The following is a 22,502-nucleotide window of genomic DNA, read 5'->3' on the forward strand; positions in this document are numbered from 1 at the left end:
ATATACAATATATATTCATATATATATATGTTCATATGTATATATAAATTTATATATTCATACATACATATATATATATATTATATGAATACATCATTTTTAATCTTTTTAATTTTAAAAATGTACATGTTTAGTATATATATATATATATATATACATATAATATAGATGTATGTACACTAAATACATACATATTATATATACAAAAAACATATTTTTAATATGCTTTTTTACATGTATATATCTTAGAAAATCACATAAAAATATATATGTTTCCTATATGTATAAATCATTGAAAGATGATATATATTTGATTAATAATAAACAAAAGATAAGCCCTTGTCATAATAAATCATGCTGATCACATGACGACCTGTGTGTCCTTCAGGTACGGCCACGGCTTCGAGATGTTCTGCCTGGCGTCCGACAGCGCCAGGACGGTGGTGGCGTCGGCGTGCAAGGTGAGCGGCGCCACACGTCTGAGCTCTCCCCTGCACACAGTGTCTTGTCCTCTGGCAGGCGTCCAAGGCGGAGCACGCCTCCGTGCTGCTGTGGAGCGCCACCACCTGGCGCCGGCTGCAGGCGCTGGCATGCCACGCCCTCACCGTCACCCAGATGTCCTTCTCCCCGGACTCCCTGCTCCTGCTGGCCGTCTCCAGGGACCGCACCTGGTCGCTGTGGCGCCGCAGGGACCTCGCCTCAGGTGAGCCCGGCTCTGGGGCGCCCTTTGTTTTTGTTGCCATGATGAGGGCCCTGACCTTTGTCACCGCGCAGACTTCCTGCTGCAGGCGCAGACCCACGCCCACACCGCCGTGCACACCCGCATCATCTGGTCGTGTGACTGGACCCACGACAGTCGCTACTTTGCCACCTCCAGTCGGGACAAGAAGGTGGTGACATCACTAGTAGTACTTGTAGTAGTACTACTCATGTGTGTGTCTGTGTGTGTGTGCAGGTGATAGTGTGGGGACCGTGTACCTTGGAGCACATCAAGCCCTGCTCCTCCATCCTGGATGTGGGCCACTCTGCCACCGCGGTCGCCTTCTGCCCTCAAACCTGCTCTTACAACATGTACTACTACTACTACTACTTAAGATAATACTTCTACCTCCACAAACATTGTACTTTGAACACTCCTGTGTGGAAGTACAATTACTACTACTAAATATGGTGATACTACCACTATTAGTACTGCCAACAATATCACTACAACCGCTCTTAATACTAGTACTACCACTTTTACTACTATTACAGCTGCCTTCTACCAATATTAGTAGTATTTCTGCAAATGCTATAAACACAACTAGTATTTTTTGGTACTACATTACTACTATTTGTACTTCCACAAACATTGTACTTCTAACACTCCTGTGTGGAAGTACAATTACTACTACTAAATATGGTAATACTACCGCTATTAGTACTGCCAACAATACCACTACAACTACCCTTAATAATACCAGTACTATCACTTTTACTGTTATTACAGCTGCCTTCTACCAATACTATTAGTAGTATTTCTGCAAATGCTATTAACACAACTAGTATTTATTGTACTACATTACTACTACAACATTTACTACCACTTGTACTTCCTCCAATATCGTACTTTTAATACTCATGTGTGGAAGTACAATTACTAACACTAAATATGGTAATACTACCGCTATTTGTACTACCTTCAGTTGTCTTCTACCAATTCTGTTGGTAGTATTTCTAATACTTCTTTCTGCAAATGCTACTAGTACAACTAGTATTTCTTGTACTACATTACTACTACAACATTTACTACTACTTGTACTTCCACAAATATTGTACTTTTAACACTCGTGTGTGTAAGTACAATTACTACTACTAAATAGGGTAATACTACAGCTATTAGTACTGCCAACAATATCACTACAACCACTCTTAATAATACTAGTACTATCACTTTTACTGCTATTACAGCTCCCTTCTACCAATACTATTAGTAGTATTTCTGCAAATTCTATTAACACTAGTATTTCTTGTACTACATAGACCATTACTACAACATTTACTACTACTTGTACTTCCACAAACATTGTACTTTTAACACTCCTGTGTGGAAGTACAATTACTACTACTAAATATGGTAATACTACCACTATTGGTACTGCCAACAATATAACTACAACCACTCTCATGTACTATTACAACTGTCTTCTACCAATACTGTTAGTAGTATTTCTAATACTTCTTTCTGCAAATACAACTAGTATTTATTGTACTACATTACTACTACAACATTTACTACCACTTGTACTCCCTCCAATATTGTACTTTTAATACTCATGTGTGGAAGTACAATTACTAACACTAAGTATGGTAAACTATAAATAGCTATTTGTACTACCTTCAGTTGTCTTCTACCAATACTGTTGGTAGTATTTCTAATATTTCTTTCTCCAAATGCTATTAACACAACTAGTGTTTGTAGTACTACATTACTACAACATTTACTACTACTTGTACTTCCACAAATATTGTACTTTGAACACGCCCGTGTAGAAGTACAATTACTACTACTAAATATGGTAATACTACCATTATTAGTACTGCCAACAATATCACTATAACCACTCTTAATAATACTAGTACTACCACTTTTACTGCTATTCTACCAATACTAGTAGTAGTATTTCTGCAAATGCTATTAACACAACTAGTATTTCTTGTACGGCTTAACTACTACTTGTACTTTTGCAATGACTTTAGTCACTACTTCCGGTAGTAAATACTACCCATATTTCTACCGCTTTTCATGCTTGTACTTCTACCACTAATACTTTTACTACAACTACTACTACTTGTAATAATGCATGGCTGCTACTAATCATCATTTTACTACTTCTGTTCAATACTTCAATTACTATTTCCAGTACTCACACGGAAAGACTACAACCATAAGTACTACCACTGCTACTTCTGTCACTCTATACTAATACAACTGTTAGTACTATTAATACAAATTGTAGTACCGCTTCAATAACTTGTAATAGCAGTTGTACTACTACATTCACTCCTGTTCGTACTTGAGGTAGTAATACTGCTCTTCTGTACTACTACTCAGGTATGTGGCTGCGGTGGGTTTGGACTGTGGGAAGATCGTGTTGTACGGCTGGTCACCTGACCCACCACAGGACTGGATCACCCTCGGACAAACAGACGCCTCGTATCCTTACTGCCGCAATACTACCTCCAACGCAGTATTTCTACCTCCGTACGTCATACTGTGCCAGCACCTATCAATGTCAGGTGAGGAGATAGTAATACTGTCATGTATTCATGTAGTAGTACTATCAAGTATACAAACCTCATTTCAGTATGAGTTGGGAAATTGTGTTGGATGTAAATATAAACGGAATACAATATTTGGTGTTCAAACTCATAAACATCAAAGTTGAGGAATGCTCATCAAACACTTATTTGGAACATCCCACAGGTGCGCAGGCTAATTGGGAACAGGTGGGTGCCATGATTGGGTATAAAAACGGCTTCCCAAAAAATGCTCAGTCTTTCACAAGAAAGGATGGGGCGAGGTACACTCCTTTGTCCACAACTGCGTGAGCAAATAGTCAAACAGTTTAAGAACAACGTTTCTCAAACTGCAATTGCAAGAAATTTAGGGATTTCAACCTCTACGCTCCATAATATCATCAAAAGGTTCAGAGAATCTGGAGAAATCACTCCACCTAAGGTGTAGTATTACTATGAAGTATATTTCAGTAGTAGTACTATGAGGTGTAGTTGTACTATGAAGTATATTACAGTAATAGTCCTATGACATGTAGTAGTACTATCAAGTATATTGCAGTAGTAGTACTATGACGTGTCGTAGTACTATGAGGCGTAGTAGTACTTTAAAGTGTATCGCAGTAGTAGTATTATGAAGTATATTGCAGTAATAGTACTATGATGTGTAGTAGTACTGTGAGGTGTAGTAGTACTATGAAGTATATTGCAGTAGTACTATGAGGTGTAGTAAAACTATGAATTATATTGCAGGACTAGTACTATGATGTGTAGTACTACTATGAAGTATATTGCAGTAGTAGTACTATGAAGTATATTGCAGTAGTAGTACTATGACATGAAGTAGTACTATGAAGTATATTGTATGCAGTAGTAGTACTATGAGGTGTAGTAGTACTATAAAGTATAGTCCAGTAGTAGTACTATAAAGTATATTGCAGTAGTAGTTTTATGACTTGTAGTAGTACTATGAGGTGTAGTAAAACTATGAAGTATATTGCAGTAGTAGTAGTATGATGTGTAGTAGTAGTATTAAGAAGTATATTGCAGTAATAGTACTATGAGGTGTAGTAGTACAATGAAGTATATTGCAGTAGTAGTACTACAATGTGTAGTAATACTATGAAGTATATAGCAGTAGTAGTATGAAATGTAGTACTATGAAGTATATTGTATGCAGTAGTCGTACTATGACGTGTTGTAGTACTACAAAGTATATTGCCGTAGGAGTACTATAATGTGTAGTAGTACTATGAAGTATATTTCAGTAGTAGTATTATGAGGTGTAGTAGTAGTATGAAGTATATTTCAGTAGTAGCACTCTGAGGTGAAGTAGTACTAGTATATCACAGTAGTAGTAGTACTATGAGGTGTAGTAGTACAATAAAGTATATTACAGTAGTAGTATTATGAGGTGTAGTAGTACTTAGAAGTATATTACAGTAGTAGTACTACTATGAGGTGAAGTAGTACTAGTATATCACAGTAGTAGTAGTACTATGAGGTGTAGTAGTACTATGAAGTATATTGCAGTAGTAGTACTATGAGGTGTAGTAGTACAATGAGTTGTAGTTGTATTATGATGTATATTTCAGTAGTAGTATTATGAGGTGAAGTAGTACTAGTATATCACAGTAGTAGTACTATGAGGTGTAGTAGTACAATGAAGTATATTACAGTAGTAGTATTATGAGGTGTAGTAGTACTTTGAAGTATATTACAGTAGTAGTACTACTATGAGGTGTAGTAGTACTAAAAAGTATATCACAGTAGTACTACTATGAGGTTTAGTTGTACTATATAGTATTTTACAGTAGTAGTACTATTAAGTATATCACAATAGTAGTACTATGAGGTTTAGTAGTACTATGAAGTATATCACAGTAGTAGTACTATGAAGTAAGTATTTCACAGTAGTAGTACTATGAAGTACATCACAGTAGTAGTACTATGAAGTACATCACAGTAGAAGTACTATGAAGTATTTCACAGTAGTAGTACTATGAAGAATATCACAGTAGAAGTACTATGAAGTATTTCACAGTAGTAGTACTATGAAGTAAGTATTTCACAGTAGTAGTACTATGAAGTATTTCACAGTACTAGTACTATGAAGTATTTCACAGTAGTAGTACTATGAAGTAAGTATTTCACAGTAGTAGTACTATGAAGTAAGTATATCACAGTAGTAGTACTATGAAGTAAGTATTTCACAGTAGTAGTACTATGAAGTAAGTATTTCACCGTAGTAGTACTATGAAGTAAGTATTTCACAGTAGTAGTACTATGAAGTATTTCACCGTAGTAGTACTATGAAGTAAGTATTTCACCGTAGTAGTACTGTGAAGTAAGTATTTCACAGTAGTAGTACTATGAAGTATTTCAACATAGTAGTACTATGAAGTAAGTATTTCACAGTAGTAGTACTATGAAGTATTTCACCGTAGTAGTACTATGAAGTAAGTATTTCACAGTAGTAGTACTATGAAGTAAGTATTTCACAGTAGTAGTACTATGAAGTAAGTATTTCGCAGTAGTAGTACTATGAAGTAAGTATTTCACAGTAGTAGTACTATGAAGTAAGTATTTCACAGTAGTAGTACTATGAAGTAAGTATTTCACAGTAGTAGTACTATGAAGTAAGTATTTCACAGTAGTAGTACTATGAAGTAAGTATTTCACAGTAGTAGTACTATGAAGTAAGTATTTCACAGTAGTAGTAGTACTATTGTATCTTGACCAGAGCGTCAGACAAAGTCACAGTCTGGCGGTGAAGAGGTTGAGATGGCGGCCTGCAGTGCAAAAGGAGCAAGAAGGAGAAGAAGAAGAAGAGGAGGAGTCGGGGTCACGTGTCCAACTGGCGAGCGGCGGCATGGACCACGCCCTCAAGATCTTCCACATCCACCTCAAGTCCCTCTAGCGCCACCCTGTGTCCACCTTCACTTGTGGCACAATAAACACTTCTACTTCTCACTTCTACTTCGCCTCTTAAATCACCAAATTACAGAACATAACATCTATTGTATGTCTGAGGGGCCTTGAACGCACCAAATGTGATGACATCATGTCCCCCTGTCGGGACTCTTTATTAGGGACACCTGCCAATCACAATACATAGTCAATAAATACACACCAGGGACATTCAACAAAGAATGTCAGCCATCTGTAAACTTAAAAGGATTATACTTCCTGTTTGCTACACTACCACATCTTTCACATCCAAACCTCAGATCCATCATTCCACTAGAAAAAACATGATAGTCCAGGATATCAGCAATACATCATCCCACTATCATCAGGGCGCAGGTACGCAACTACAACATTCCGGAGGGACCGCCTCGGGAAAAGCCTTCTCTAAACAGCGACCTTGTGTTGGTCATGTATGATGTCTTTTTTTAGTTTTGTTCCTTATGTGGAATGTCTATTCTTCAAATGCGACTCAGTATTCTTCTTCCTCCAAACACCACCAGTTGAGTTTATACCAAAAAGTTCTATTTTGGTTTCATCTGACCACATGACATTCTCCCAATCCTCTGCTGTATCATCCATGTATCCATTTTGGTGTAAACTCAACTCGTGGTGTTTGGAGGAAGAAGAATACTGAGTTGCATCCCAAGAACACCATACCTACTGTGAAGCATGGGGGTGGAAACATCATGCTTTGGGGCTGTTTTTCTGCTAAGGGGACAGGACGATTGATCCGTGTTAAGGAAAGAATGAATGGGGCCATGTATCGTGAGATTTGGATTTTCCACCATCATTTACAAATAAATTATTTAAAATTCCTACAATGTGAATTCCGGGATTTTTTTTCCACATTCTGTCTCTCACAGTTGAAGTGTACCTATGATGAAAATTACAGACCTCTGTCATCATTTTAAGTGGGAGAACTTGCATAATTGCTGGCTGACTAAATACTTTATATATATATATATATATATATATATGAATAATTAGATTAGACAATGTTAAAGGTTTAAATGAGTGAAAAAGCTCATGTGATGCTAAATTATGAAACACTCTGACATTATTTAATCAGCAGGGTCAAATAAAACCAATATTAGATTTTTTTTTTTTTTAAGGGTTGAAGTTGAGAAATTTTAACAAAACAATTAAAATGGAAATGTTTTCTCTTACGTGATGTGGAATATCCACCAGTGTCGGATGCACCTGTGAAAGAATTGGACATTCAAAATGGTACTTTGGCACAAAAAAAGGGTTATAAAATGGCATTGTTTTTCTTCTTCACTCATTCAATCTTTGAACAGCATAAAACTGTTGAAAAAGTGACTTTTCACGTGATGAGGGGTGCCCAAACTTTTTCCACCAGGGACCACGTGCTGACTGACATGCGGCGGACATTTGATATCATATGAATAATATAATCAACACAGTATTTTTCATATTTGTCAATATTTGAAGACCAAACTTTGTGTTAAAGATGACATGTTGTAATTCACCTTTTTTCCCCCTGTAATTTTATTTATTTATAAATATTTGAAAACCAAACTTTGTGTTCCAGATGACAACAGGTTGTATAAAAATTCTGCTTTTTTCCTTTCGTTTTATGTATTTATTAATAAATATTTGAAGATCAAACTTTGTGTTCCAGATGACAACACGTCGTATAAAAATTCAGCTTTTTTCCCTTTCGTTTTATTTATTTATTTATAAATATTTGAAGACCAAACTTTGTGTTCTGGATGACAACACATTGTATAAAAATTTTGCTTTTTTCCCTTTTGTTTTATTTATTTATAAATATTTGAAGATCAAACTTTGTGTTCCAGATGACAACACGTATAAAAATTATGCTTTTTTCCGTCATATTATTTATTTATTTATAAATATTTGAAGTTCAAACTTTGTTTTCCAGATGACAACACGTTGTATAAAAATTCTGCTTTTTTCCCTTTCGTTTTATTTATTTATTTATAAATATTTGAAGACCAAACTTTGTGTTCCAGATGACAACACGTATAAAAATTCTGCTTTTTTTCCCTTTTATTTTATTTATAAATATTTGAAGATCAAACTTTGTGTTCCAGATGACAACACGTTGTATAAAAATTCAGCTTTTTTCCCTGTCATTTTATTTATTTCTTTATAAATATTTGAAGACCAAACTTTGTGTTCCAGATGACAACACGTTGTATAAAAATTCAGCTTTTTTTCCCTTTCATTTTATTTATAAATATTTGAAGATCAAACTTTGTGTTCCAGATGACAACACGTTGTATAAAAATTCAGCTTTTTTCCTTTCGTTTTATGTATTTATTAATAAATATTTGAAGATCAAACTTTGTGTTCCAGATGACAACACGTTGTATAAAAATTCAGCTTTTTTTCCCTTTCATTTTATTTATAAATATTTGAAGATCAAACTTTGTGTTCCAGATGACAACACGTTGTATAAAAATTCAGCTTTTTTCCCTGTCATTTTATTTATTTCTTTATAAATATTTGAAGACCAAACTTTGTGTTCCAGATGACAACACGTTGTATAAAAATTCAGCTTTTTTTCCCTTTCATTTTATTTATAAATATTTGAAGATCAAACTTTGTGTTCCAGATGACAACACGTTGTATAAAAATTCAGCTTTTTTCCCTGTCATTTTATTTATTTATTTATAAATATTTGAAGACCAAACTTTGTGTTCCAGATGACAACATGTATAAAATTTCTGCTTTTTTCTGTCATTTATTTATTTATTTATACATTTTTGAAGACCAAACTTTGTGTTCCAGATGACAACACGTTGTATAAAAATTCTGCTTTTTTCCCTGTCATTTTATTTATTTATAAATATTTGTAGACCAAACTTTGTGTTCCAGATGACAACATGTTGTATAAAAATTCTGATTTTTTCCCTCTCATTTTATTTATAAATATTTGAAGATCAAACTTTGTGTTACGTTGTATAAAAATTCTGCTTTTTCCTCCGTCATTTTATTTATATATTTATAAATATTTGAAGATCAAACTTTGTGTTACAGATGACAACACATTGTATAAAAATTCTGCTTTTTTCCCTTTCGTTTTATTTATTTATTTATAAATATTTGAAGACCAAACTTTGTGTTCCAGATGACAACATGTTGTATAAAAATTCTGTTTTTTTCCATCATATTATTTATTTATTTATAAATATTTGAAGATCAAACTTTGTGATCCAGATAACACGTTGTTTAAAAATTCAGCTTTTTCCCCTTTTGTTTTATTTATTTATTTATAAATATTTGAAGATCAAACTTTGTGTTACAGATGACAACACATTGTATAACAATTCAGATTTTTTCCCTGTCATTTTATTTATTTATTTATAAATATTTGTAGACCAAACTTTGTGTTCCAGATGACAACATGTATAAAATTTCTGCTTTTTTCCGTCATATTATTTATTTATTTATACATTTTTGAAGACCAAACTTTGTGATCCAGATGACAACACGTTGTATAAAAATTCTGCTTTTTTCCGTCATATTATTTATTTATTTATAAATATTTGAAGATCAAACTTTGTGTTCCGGATGACAACACGTTGTATAAAAATTACGTTTTTTTCCGTCATATTATTTATTTATTTATAAATATTTGAAGACCAAACTTTGTGATCCAGATGACAACACGTTGTATAAAAATTCTGATTTTTTTCCCCTTTCGTTTCATGTATTTATTTATAAATATTTGAAAAACAAACTTTGTGTTCCAGATGACAACATGTTATATAAAAATTCTTTTTTTTTTTTTTTTTTATTGATAAAAACTTGAAGTGTGGGCCAAAAACTTTGGACACCCCTGCGACGACTCAAAAGTTTCGAGACACTGTCTCGTGCTCCTCCACCAGGAAGTGTCTCCCAACTTCCGAACAAATGTGAGCGCCTGGCACACTCGCTACCTGTACTGACACAGTGTTGCTGTTTTGTCACCAACAACAGCTTTGAATAAAGAACGCCTTTTTAGAAACGGTCTGGAGAAATAAGGTCCGAGCAGAGCGTCTCACTTTCAGTCTCACTTTATTGGACGATGATGTGAAAAGTAACGGCGGTCCAGAACATTCAAACAACGAAAAAGAAAAAACGTCGTTTGATTTTCCTCCCGGCTGTCTCCGTAGCAACCAGTGGCTCCCAAAAGCAAAATGAAAAAGTCGGGATGTCATGTGACACTTGAGTTTCTACAAGGTCTCCGTAGCGATAGTTCATCTGTACACAACATTGTTACAGATACTGTCAAGACGTATCTTTCTTGTGGCGTTTAGTGTGACATAGATGATCTTTGACATATATCTATATATATATATATTTATATATATTTATTTCTCTCTATATATATACTGCACTGCGCTTGTCTGTGTGTGTGAACACAAAAGGAGTTATTGCCCCTCGGCTTGCATTTTGCTTCGTTGAAGGTGAAGAGTGACGCACAAAGTGAACTTTTGTCTTCACGCCGACGCCATAGAAAGTTCTAGAAAAGAATTGTGAAAGAACGGGGCGTGAGTTTTTTTTTTGTTTTGTTTTGTCGATGTCAGCAACTTCCACCAGCCCTTTGGACCACCTTTTGTTCACCAAAACGACAAATGAAATCTCGGCTTTTCTTCTCAACTCTGGATTGCTTCTGCCTTGCAGCTCGGTCTGAGGTTGCTAGTTTTGATGACGTCCAAATAGCAAACTTGTCTTTTTACAAATCAGGGGTTTCCCAAAATGATGATGCTTTTCATTTTAGTGATCAATGAGCAATAATCAATACAAGTCCTTGCAGGGCCCAAGCAGAGTTGCATTCAATTCTCATGCCATTAATCATTAAAGAGGGTCCAATTTAATGCCTTCATTCATGTAATCAATCACACTAATTATGTACAAACTGGTAAGTACACATTTGTAATGCATTCACTTAAGCGATTACTCACCAAAAATATCGCATTAATCATGTATAAACGAAGGCTGTCAAATTTAATGTATTAACTCAAGCGATTAATCACCAAAATGTGTCGCATTAATTGTATAAACGAAGGCTGTCAAAATGTATGCTTTAACTCAAGCGATTAATCACCCAAAATGATCGCATTAATCAAGTATATACTAAGGCTGTCATATTTTAAGTATTAACTCAAGTGATTAATCACCCAAATTTATTGCATTAATCAAGTATAAACTAAGGCTGTCACATTTAAGCTTTAACTCAAGCGATTAATCACCCAAAACAATGGTATTAATCAAGCATCTAATAAAGCTGTCAAATTTAAAGTATTAACACAAGTGATTAATCACCCCAAATGATCACATTAATCAAGTATAAACTAGAGCTATCAAAATTTATGCTTTAATTCAAGCGATTAATCACCCAAATGATGGCATTAAACAAGTTTATACTAAGGCTGTCAAATTTAATGTATTAACCCAAGCGATTAATCACCAAAATGTGTCGCATTAATTGTATAAACTAAGGCTGTCAAAATTTATGCTTTAACTCAAGCGATTAATCACCCAAAATGATCGCATTAATCAAGTATAAACTAGGACTGTCATATTCAAAGTATTATCGCAAGTGATTAATCACCAAAATGTATCGCATTATCACATATAAACTAGGGCTGTCAAATTGTATGCTTTAACTCAAGCGATTAATCACCAAACAGATCACATTAATCAAGTATAAACCAAGGCTGTCAGATTTTAAGCATTAACTCAAGCGATTAATCGCCCAAAACCATGGTATTAATCAAGCATCTAATAAAGCTTTCAAATTTAATGTATAACCTCAAGCGATTAATCATCAAAATGTGTCGCATTAATTGTATAAACTAAGGCTGTCAAAATGTATGCTTTAATTCAAGCGATTAATCACCCAAAATGATCGCATTAATCAAGTATATACTAAGGCTGTCATATTTTAAGTATTAACTAAAGTGATTAATCACCCCGAAAAGATTGCATTTATCAAGTTTAAACCAAGGCTGTCAAATTTTATGCATTAACTCAAGCGATTAATCGCCCAAAATGATGGTATTAATCAAGCATCTAATAAAGCTGTCAAATTTAAAGTATTACCACAAGTGATTAATCACCCCAAATGATCACATTAATCAAGTATAAACTAGAGCTGTCGAAATGTATGCTTTAATTCAAGCGATTAATCACCCAAATGATGGCATCAATCAAGTTTATACTAAGGCTGTCAAATTTAATGTATTAACCCAAGCGATTAATCACCAAAATGTGTCGCATTAATTGTATAAACTAAGGCTGTCAAAATATATGCTTTAACTCAAGCGATTAATCACCCAAAATGATCGCATTAATCAAGTATAAACTAGGACTGTCATATTAAAAGTATTATCGCAAGTGATTAATCACCAAAATGTATCGCATTATCACATATAAACTAGTGCTGTCAAATTGTATGCTTTAACTCAAGCGATTAATCACCAAAAAGATCACATTAATCATGTATAAACCAAGCCTGTCAGATTTTATGCATTAACTCAAGCGATTAATCGGCCAAAATGATGGTATTAGTCAAGCATCTAATAAAGATGTCAAATTTAAAGTATTATCGCAAGTGATTAATCACCCAAATTTATTGCATTAATCAAGTATAAACTAGGGCTGTCACATTTATGCTTTAACTCAAGCGATTAATCACCCAAAATGATCGCATTAATCAAGTATATACACTAAGGCTGTCATATTTAATGTATTAACACAGGTGATTAATCACCCTGAAAATATTGCATTAATCTAGTATAAACTAGGGCTGTCATATTTAATGTATTAACTCAAGCAATGAATCACCCAAAATGATGGCATTAATCAATCATATAATAAAGCTGTCAAATTTAAAGTATTACCACAAGTGATTAATCACCCCAAATGATCACATTAATCAAGTATAAACTAGAGCTGTCAAAATGTATGCTTTAATTCAAGCGATTAATCACCCAAATGATGGCATCAATCAAGTTTATACTAAGGCTGTCAAATTTAATGTATTAACCCAAGCGATTAATCACCAAAATGTGTCGCATTAATTGTATAAACTAAGGCTGTCAAAATATATGCTTTAACTCAAGCGATTAATCACCCAAAATGATCGCATTAATCAAGTATAAACTAGGACTGTCATATTAAAAGTATTATCGCAAGTGATTAATCACCAAAATGTATCGCATTATCACATATAAACTAGTGCTGTCAAATTGTATGCTTTAACTCAAGCGATTAATCACCAAAAAGATCACATTAATCATGTATAAACCAAGCCTGTCAGATTTTATGCATTAACTCAAGCGATTAATCGGCCAAAATGATGGTATTAGTCAAGCATCTAATAAAGATGTCAAATTTAAAGTATTATCGCAAGTGATTAATCACCCAAATTTATTGCATTAATCAAGTATAAACTAGGGCTGTCACATTTATGCTTTAACTCAAGCGATTAATCACCCAAAATGATCGCATTAATCAAGTATATACACTAAGGCTGTCATATTTAATGTATTAACACAGGTGATTAATCACACTGAAAATATTGCATTAATCTAGTATAAACTAGGGCTGTCATATTTAATGTATTAACTCAAGCAATGAATCACCCAAAATGATGGCATTAATCAATCATATAATAAAGCTGTCAAATTTAAAGTATTACCACAAGTGATTAATCACCCCAAATGATCACATTAATCAAGTATAAACTAGAGCTGTCAAAATGTATGCTTTAATTCAAGCGATTAATCAGCCAAATGATCGCATTAATCATGTAGAAACTAAGGCTGTCAAACGTAGAGTATTAACACAAGTGATTAATCACCCCCAAATGTTCACATTAATCAAGTATAAACTAGGGCTGTCAAAGTTTATGTTTCAACTCATGCGATTAATCATCAAAAATTCTCGCATTAATTAAGTATAAACTATGGCTGTCAAACTTTACGCTTTATTTCAAGCGATTAATCACCCAAAAATTATCGCATTATTCATGATCAATTATCGCATTAATCATGATCATAATAATAATGATCACATTAGTCAAGTGTATACTAAAGCTGTCAAAGTGTATGTTTTAAATTGAGCAATTAACCACCCAAAATGATGGTGTTAATCAAGCATATACTAAGGCTGTCATATTTAATGGATTAATGCAAGTGATTAATCACCCAAAATGATCGCATTAATCATGTAAAAACAAGGGCTCTCATATTCAATGTATTAAGTTAATTAATCACCCCAAAATGATCGCATTAATCAAGTATAAACTGAGGCTGTCATATTTGATGTATTAACTCAATTGATCAGTCACCCTCAAATGACTGCATTAATCATGTAAAAATTAGTGCTATCAAATTGAATGTATTAACTCAAGCGATTAATCACTCGAAATGATCGCATTAATCAAGTATAAACTGAGGCCGTTATATTTAATGTATTAACTCAATTGTTCAGTCGCCCTCAAAAGACTACATTAATCATGTATAAACTAGGGCTGTCATATTTAATGTATTAAGTTAATTAATCACCCAAAATGATCGCATTAATCAAGTATAAACTGAGGCTGTCATATCTAATGTATTAACTCAATTGATCAGTCGCCCTCAAATGACTACATTAATCATGTATAAACTAGGGCTGTCAAATTGAATGTATTAACTCAAGCGATTAATCACCCAAAATGATCGCATTAATCAAGTATAAACTGAGGCTGTCATATTTAATGTATTAACTCAATTGATCAGTCGCCCTCAAATGACTACATTAATCATGTATAAACTAGGGCTGTCAAATTGAATGTATTAACTCAAGCGATTAATCACCCAAAATGATCGCATTAATCAAGTATAAACTGAGGCTGTCATATTTAATGTATTAACTCAATTGATCAGTCACCCTCAAATGACTACATTAATCATGTAAAAATTAGTGCTATCAAATTGAATGTATTAACTCAAGCGATTAATCACCCAAAATGATCGCATTAATCAAGTATAAACTGAGGCTGTCATATTTAATGTATTAACTCAATTGATCAGTCGCCCTCAAATGACTACATTAATCATGTATAAACTAGGGCTGTCATATTTAATGTATTAAGTTAATTAATCACCACCAAATGATCGCATTAATCAAGTATAAACTGAGGCTGTCATATTTAATGTATTAACTCAATTGATCAGTCGCCCTCAAATAACTGCATTAATCATGTAAAAATTAGTGCTATAAAATTGAATGTATTAACTCAAGCGATTAATCACCCAAAATGATCGCATTAATCAAGTATAAACTGAGGCTGTCATATTTAATGTATTAACTCAATTGATCAGTCGCCCTCAAATGACTGCATTAATCATGTATAAACTAGTGCTGTCAGCTTGAATGCATTAATTCATGTGATTAATCACCAAAAATGATCCTGTCAATCAATGGGGCTCCTCATTTTAATGCTTTATTTTAAGCGATTAATCGCCCTGAAATGATTGCATTAATCATCTATAAACTAATGCTGTGAAACTGAATGTGTTGAATCACCAACTATTATCACATTATTCACATATCAAGGGATTAATCACACTAATATTGCAATGAATGTAAAAGATGAACACATGAATCATGCGCTGTCATATGTATTGCTATAACTCAAGCGATTAATCACCACCTAAATATTATATCAAGTATAAAGGAGGTGTATGACATTATTAACCCCACAATATTGCATTATTCATGTATGAAGCAGGAATATTAGATTTGATGCAATAATCCCAAGAATGATGGCATTAATCATGTATTAACTGTCAACGTATTGCATCACACCTAAACTAGGGTTGCCAGGTCCAGTGCAGTAATTAATGCATGTGATCATCACACAAATATCACATTAATTAGTAACTACAGCTGTCAACTTCTTGACTAATATGATTAGTCCCACAAGATTCTCACATTGAGATGTCAAATGTAATGTGATTAATCACTAAATATCATCCAATTAACCATGTGTCAAAGCCATTAATTAGTGCATTAATCATCCATAAACCGGGGAGACATTTTTAATGCATGAACTCATGTGAATTACACACATTAACTCGTGATTAATCACATAATATCACATGAATTATAAACGAGGATTGTCAAATTTATTGCATTAACTCATGACTAATCACAGAATAATATCGCATAAATTAAGTATAAACGAGGGCTGTCAAATTTAATGCATGAATTTATGTGATTATTCACAGAATCATATCACTTTAATTAAAAATAAAAAAGGGCTGTCAAATTTAATGCATTAACTCATGATTAATCAGAATAATATCCTTTACATTAAGTAGAAATAAGTGCTGTCAAATTGAATAATTAAATGGATTAACTCATGTGATTAATCACAGAATAATACTGCATTAATTAAATATGAACAAGGACTGTCAAATTTAAAGGAATAACTCATGATTAATCCCAGAATAATATATTAATTAAGTATAAACTAGGGCTGTCAAATTGAATGCATTAACTCATGTGAATTTCGCAAAAAAATACCAAATTAATCTTGTATAAACCATGGCTGTCAAATTTAATGAATTAACTCGGGATTATTCACAGATTAATATTTCATTAATTATGTATAAACGAAAGCTGTCAAATTGAATGCATTAACTCATGTGAATTATACAAAAAACACCAAGTTAATCTTGTATAAACCACGGCTGTCAAATTTAATTATTAACTCGTGATTAATCAAAGAATAATATTGCATTAATTAAGTATAAACCACGGCTGTCAAATTTAATTTAATTCATGTGATTAATAAAAGAATAAGATCGCATTAATTAAATTTAATGGGTTAACTCGTTATAAATCGCAGAAAAATATTGCATTAATTAAGTATAAACGAGGGCTGTCAAATTTAGTGCATTAACTCATGATTAATCACAGAATTATATCGCATTCATTTAAAACAAGGGTTGTAAAATTTTAAGGATTAACTCATGATTAATCACAGAATATCGCATCAATTAGGAATAAACCACGGCTGTCAAATTTAATGCATTAACTTGTGATTAATCACAGAATAATATTGCATTAATTAAGTGTAAACAAGGGCTGTCAAATGTAATGCATTAATTCATGTGATTAATAACAGAATAAGATTGCATTAATTAAATACAAACGAGGGCTGTCAAATTTAATGGATTAACTCGTGATTAATCACAGAAAAATATTGCATTAATTAAGTATAAACGAGGGCTGTCAAATTTAATGCATTAACTCATGATTAATCACAGAATTATATCGCATTAATTAACAACAAGGGTTTTAAAATTTAAAGTATTAACCCATGATTAATCACAGAATAATATCACATCAATTAGGAATAAACCACGGCTGTCAAAATTAATGCATTAACTTGTGATTAATCACAGAATAATATTGCATTAATTAAGTGTAAACAAGGGCTGTCAAATTTAATGCATTAATTCATGTGATTAATAACAGAATAAGATCGCATTAATTAAATACAAACGAGGGCTGTCAAATTTAATGGATTAACTTGTGATTAATCACAGAATAATATTGCATTAATTAAGTATAAACGAGGGCTGTCAAATTTAATGCATTAACTCATGATTAATCACAGAATTATATCGCATTAATTAACAACAAGGGTTGTAAAATTTAAAGTATTAACCCATGATTAATCACAGAATAATATCACATCAATTAGGAATAAACCACGGCTGTCAAAATTAATGCATTAATTTGTGATTAATCACAGAATAATATTGCATTAATTAAGTGTAAACAAGGGCTGTCTAATTTCAAGGATTAACTCGTGATTAATCACAGAATTATATCACATTAATTAAGTATAAACGAGGGCTGTAAAATTTAATGCGTTAACTTGTGATTAATCACAGAATAATATTGCATTAATTAAGCATAAACAAAGACTGTCAAATTTTATACATTAAGTCACGTGATTAATCACAGAATATCGCATAAATTAGGTATGAACAAAAACTGTCAAATTTAATGCATTAACTTGTGTTTAATCACAGAATAATATTGCATTAATTAAGTGTAAACAAGGGCTGTCTAATTTAAAGGATTAACTCGTGATTAATCACAGAATAATATTGCATTAATTAAGCATAAACAAGGACTGTCAAATTTTATACATTAACTCATGTGATTAATCACAGAATATCGCATGAATTAGGTATGAACAAAAACTGTCAAATTTCATGCATTAACTTGTGTTTAATCACAGAATAATATTGCATTAATTAAGTGTAAACAAGGGCTGTCTAATTTAAAGGATTAACTCGTGATTAATCACAGAATAATATCGCATTAATTAAGTATAACGAGGGCTGTAAAATACAATGCGTTAACTTGTGATACATCACAGAATAATATTGCATTAATTAAGCATAAACGAGGGCTGTCAAATTTAATGCATTAACTCATGATTAATCACAGAATTATATTGCATTAATTAACAACAAGGGTTGTAAAATTTAAAGGATTAACTCATGATTAATCACTGAATAATATCGCATCAATTAGGAATAAACCACGGCTGTCAAATTTAATGCATTAGCTTGTGATTGATATATAATATTAATATTATTCTATAGAATAATATTGCAATAACTAAGTGTAAACGAAGGGCTGTCCAATTTAATGCATTAACTCATGATTAATCACAGAATAATATTGCATAAATTAAGTAGAAATAAGGGCTGTCAAATTTAAAGGAATAACTCATGATTAATCACAGAATAATATCATATTAATTAAGTATAAACGAGGGCTGTCAAATTGAATGCATTAACTCATGTGAATTATGCAAAGAATACCAAGTTAATCTTGTATAAACCACGGCTGTCAAATTTAATGGATTAACTCGTGATTAATCACAGAATAATATCACATTAATTAAGTATAAACGAGGGTTGTCAAATGTAACGCATTAACTCATGTGATTAATCATCAAAATAAGATCATAAAACAAAACAGTTTTTTGAGAAGAGCGTTACAAGTAAATGAGCAACAAATAATTAATCACGATTAATCGATCATTCAAAAGTGTGATGAGTGGGATTAGAAATATAATTTCTTCGGTTTGTTCTGTCACATGACCAGCAATGTGGGAGGGGCCCACAGCTGGTCCGTGAGAAGAATGGTAGTAAGTCGCAAATTTGGGCCCACTGATCCCTCCTGCTCTGTCCTCTTATGCTCTGGCGGAGCGGGCGAGCTTTAAATGAAGGCATGGAAACACTGAAAGATGGAAAGGTTTGGGAAACCCCGTGTGGACGCAAAGAGCGCGTGCAAAGAAGTGCGAAGGACACGCCCTCGGGAACACCATCCCCGTGACAACAAGAGGTCGACGCCCACCTACTTGAACACGATCACCATGAAGTCACGATAGAAAATGTGGTTTTCCTTCTGGCTTTGGACCCCGGTTCTCACTCGGGTGTCTCCCTGGCTCCAGTGGGCGGGGCCTAGCGAGGGGCCTCAAAGTTTTTCGGTCCGGTTCTTTTGTTGTGACCGGCGGTTTGGTCCCACGCCGTGCATGGAGGCGTGAGAAAGGGAGGAGAAGGGAAGGTGAGGACGTGGACTCGGCGACGACAGGCACAGCGCTGGACGGACGCCTCTTTACAAAACTAAAAACCAAGACACTGATGGTGAGAAAAAACAACAAGCGTCCTTCGCTCTCCCGAAGCAACGTAAAAAAAAACACAAACTAAACGTCGTGTGGTCGGCGACCGCACGGGCCGGCGTTACATTTCCATGGCAACGGAGGCTGGGCGTGACGTGGCATTGTACGGCCAGCAGGGGGGGGAGGGGGGGGGGGGGGTGTCGGGGGCGCTGCTGCATGTGCTTTATGCTCCGCCCACAATCCTCGCCGCTCGTCCACTCGTGGAAATTCAGGTCAAGTGCGGAAGTGGTCGACCTACATCCTTTCCGACTCGATCAATATGATCACTCACGCCATCTTGTATTTTGTGCACGCACACACAAACACACACACACACACGCACACACACACACTCGCGAAAGTCCGATCCAATGAGCAGTGAGGCTAAGCGGCGGTGGAAAAACATCGAGTGGCGTGTGCTTTGGTGGGATCGCCCCAAACCGCCGCCGCCGCCGCCACGAAGCCAAAAGTCTGGAATGGTATTTACATGTCTGACGTGCGACAAGAGGAGCGGCTAAGGCTTGGTTGTTGCTGGCGGAGGTGGGCGTGGCTCAGGGGAAGCCAGGCTCCTCCCACTCCTGGGGGCGGTGCAGATGTACAGTAACGTCCTCCGTGTTGCTGATGCTCTCAGTCCGTCTCGTCCTAGAAAAAACAGCCGTGGCTCTCCTTGGCAAGAAGAGACAGTGGTGTGTGTATTGGGGGGGGGGGGGGGTCGGCGTGGTCGAGAGGGGCGGGGTCTTGCCGGCGGTCCGGTGAAGCTCACAGGCCTGACACCATGACCCGGTAGGAGGGGGGCATGTGTCTGTGGCGCGGGCTGGAGCCGGGGCTGTCGTTGGGGCTCGTGCAGCTGGCATCTACGCCCCCTATGGAGGGCAAGTAGGCGTGGTGCAGGATGGGCAGCTGCAGGGACAGCCGGCGCTGGATGCTGCACACACAACACATACTTTAGATGGACGCTCCTGTCAACACACCACTCACTAATGTCAACACACTTCTGGCTCCTGTCAATAACCTCTTGCTCATGTCAACACACCACTCACTCCTGTCAACACACCACTCGCTCCTGTCAACACTCCACTCACTCCTGTCAACACACTACTCAATCCTGTCAACACACCTCTCGCTCATGTCAACACACCACTCACTCCTGTCAACACACCTCTTAATCCTGTCAACACACCACTCACTCTTATCCACACACCACTCGCTCATGCCGACTCACCAGTCACTCATGTCAACACACCACTCACTCCTGTCAGCACACCACTCACTCCTGTCAACACACCACTCACTCCTGTCAACACACCACCCGCTCCTGTCAACACACCACTCGCTCCTGTCGACACACCACTCACTCCTGTAAACACACCTCTCACTCCTGTCAACACACCACTCAATCCTGTCAACACACCTCTCGCTCATGTCAACACACCACTCACTCCTGTCAACACACCACTCACTCCTGTCAACACACCTCTTGCTCCTGTCAGCGCACCACTCGCTCCTGTCAACACACCACTCACTCCTGTCAACACACCTCTCGCTCCTGTCAACACACCACTCACTCCTGTCAACACACCTCTCGCTCCTGTCAGCACACCACTCACTCCTGTCAACACACCACTCACTCATGTCAACACACCTTTCGCTCCTGTCAACACACCTCTCGCTCCTGTCAACACACCACTCGCTCCTGTCAACACACCTCTCGCTCCTGTCAACACACCACTCGCTCCTGTCAACACACCACTCGCTCCTGTCAACACACCACTCGCTCCTGTCAACACACCACTCACTCCTGTCAACACACCTCTCGCTCCTGTCAACACACCGCTCACTCCTGTCAACACACCGCTCACTCCTGTCAACACACCTCTTACTCCTGTCAGTGCACCACTCACTCCTGTCAACACACCACTCACTCCTGTCAACACACCTCTTACTCCTGTCAGCGCACCACTCACTCCTGTCAACACACCTCTCGCTCCTGTCAACACACCACTCACTCCTGTCAACACACCACTCACTCCTGTCAACACACCTCTCGCTCCTGTCAACACACCAATCACTCCTGTCAACACACCACTCACTCCTGTCAACACACCTCTCGCTCCTGTCAACACACGACTCACTCCTGTCAACACACCACTCACTCCTGTCAACACACCTCTTACTCCTGTCAACACACCACTCACTCCTGTCAACACACCTCTCCATCCTGTCAACACACCACTCACTCCTGTCAACACACCACTCGCTCCTGTCAACACACCTATCGCTCCTGTCAACACACCTATCGCTCCTGTCAACACACCATTCGCTCCTGTCAACACACCACTCACTCCTGTCAACACACCTCTCGCTCCTGTCAACACACCGCTCACCCCTGTCAACACACCGCTCACTCCTGTCAACACACCTCTTACTCCTGTCAGCGCACCACTCGCTCCTGTCAACACACCACTCGCTCCTGTCAACACACCTCTTGCTCCTGTCAGCGCACCACTCACTCCTGTCAACACACCTCTCGCTCCTG

General features: G+C 35.9%; 2 protein-coding genes across 6 annotated transcripts in view; one reads left to right on the plus strand and one right to left on the minus strand.

The window, feature by feature from the left end:
* Nucleotides 1-7,067, plus strand: part of elp2 (elongator acetyltransferase complex subunit 2) — a 41,826-nt gene extending 34,759 nt beyond the window's left edge. For both annotated transcript variants that reach the window (XM_061896999.1, XM_061897000.1), the window contains 6 exons: nucleotides 389-461; nucleotides 520-703; nucleotides 775-890; nucleotides 956-1,071; nucleotides 3,095-3,196; nucleotides 6,028-7,067. In XM_061896999.1, the coding sequence (XP_061752983.1) occupies nucleotides 389-461; nucleotides 520-703; nucleotides 775-890; nucleotides 956-1,071; nucleotides 3,095-3,196; nucleotides 6,028-6,196 (760 nt within the window). In that variant the 3' untranslated portion in view covers nucleotides 6,197-7,067. The remainder of the gene's footprint in view (nucleotides 1-388; nucleotides 462-519; nucleotides 704-774; nucleotides 891-955; nucleotides 1,072-3,094; nucleotides 3,197-6,027) is intronic.
* Nucleotides 7,068-10,276: 3,209 nt separating this feature from the next.
* Nucleotides 10,277-22,502, minus strand: part of gabbr2 (gamma-aminobutyric acid (GABA) B receptor, 2) — a 412,418-nt gene continuing 400,192 nt past the window's right edge. For all 4 annotated transcript variants that reach the window (XM_061896997.1, XM_061896996.1, XM_061896994.1 and 1 more), the window contains one exon: nucleotides 10,277-20,891. In XM_061896997.1, coding sequence (XP_061752981.1) covers nucleotides 20,726-20,891 — 166 coding nt within the window. In that variant the 3' untranslated portion in view covers nucleotides 10,277-20,725. The remainder of the gene's footprint in view (nucleotides 20,892-22,502) is intronic.

The sequence above is a fragment of the Nerophis ophidion genome, linkage group LG04 (assembly GCF_033978795.1).
Source record: "Nerophis ophidion isolate RoL-2023_Sa linkage group LG04, RoL_Noph_v1.0, whole genome shotgun sequence".
In the NCBI taxonomy this organism is placed as follows: Eukaryota; Metazoa; Chordata; class Actinopteri; order Syngnathiformes; family Syngnathidae; genus Nerophis; species Nerophis ophidion.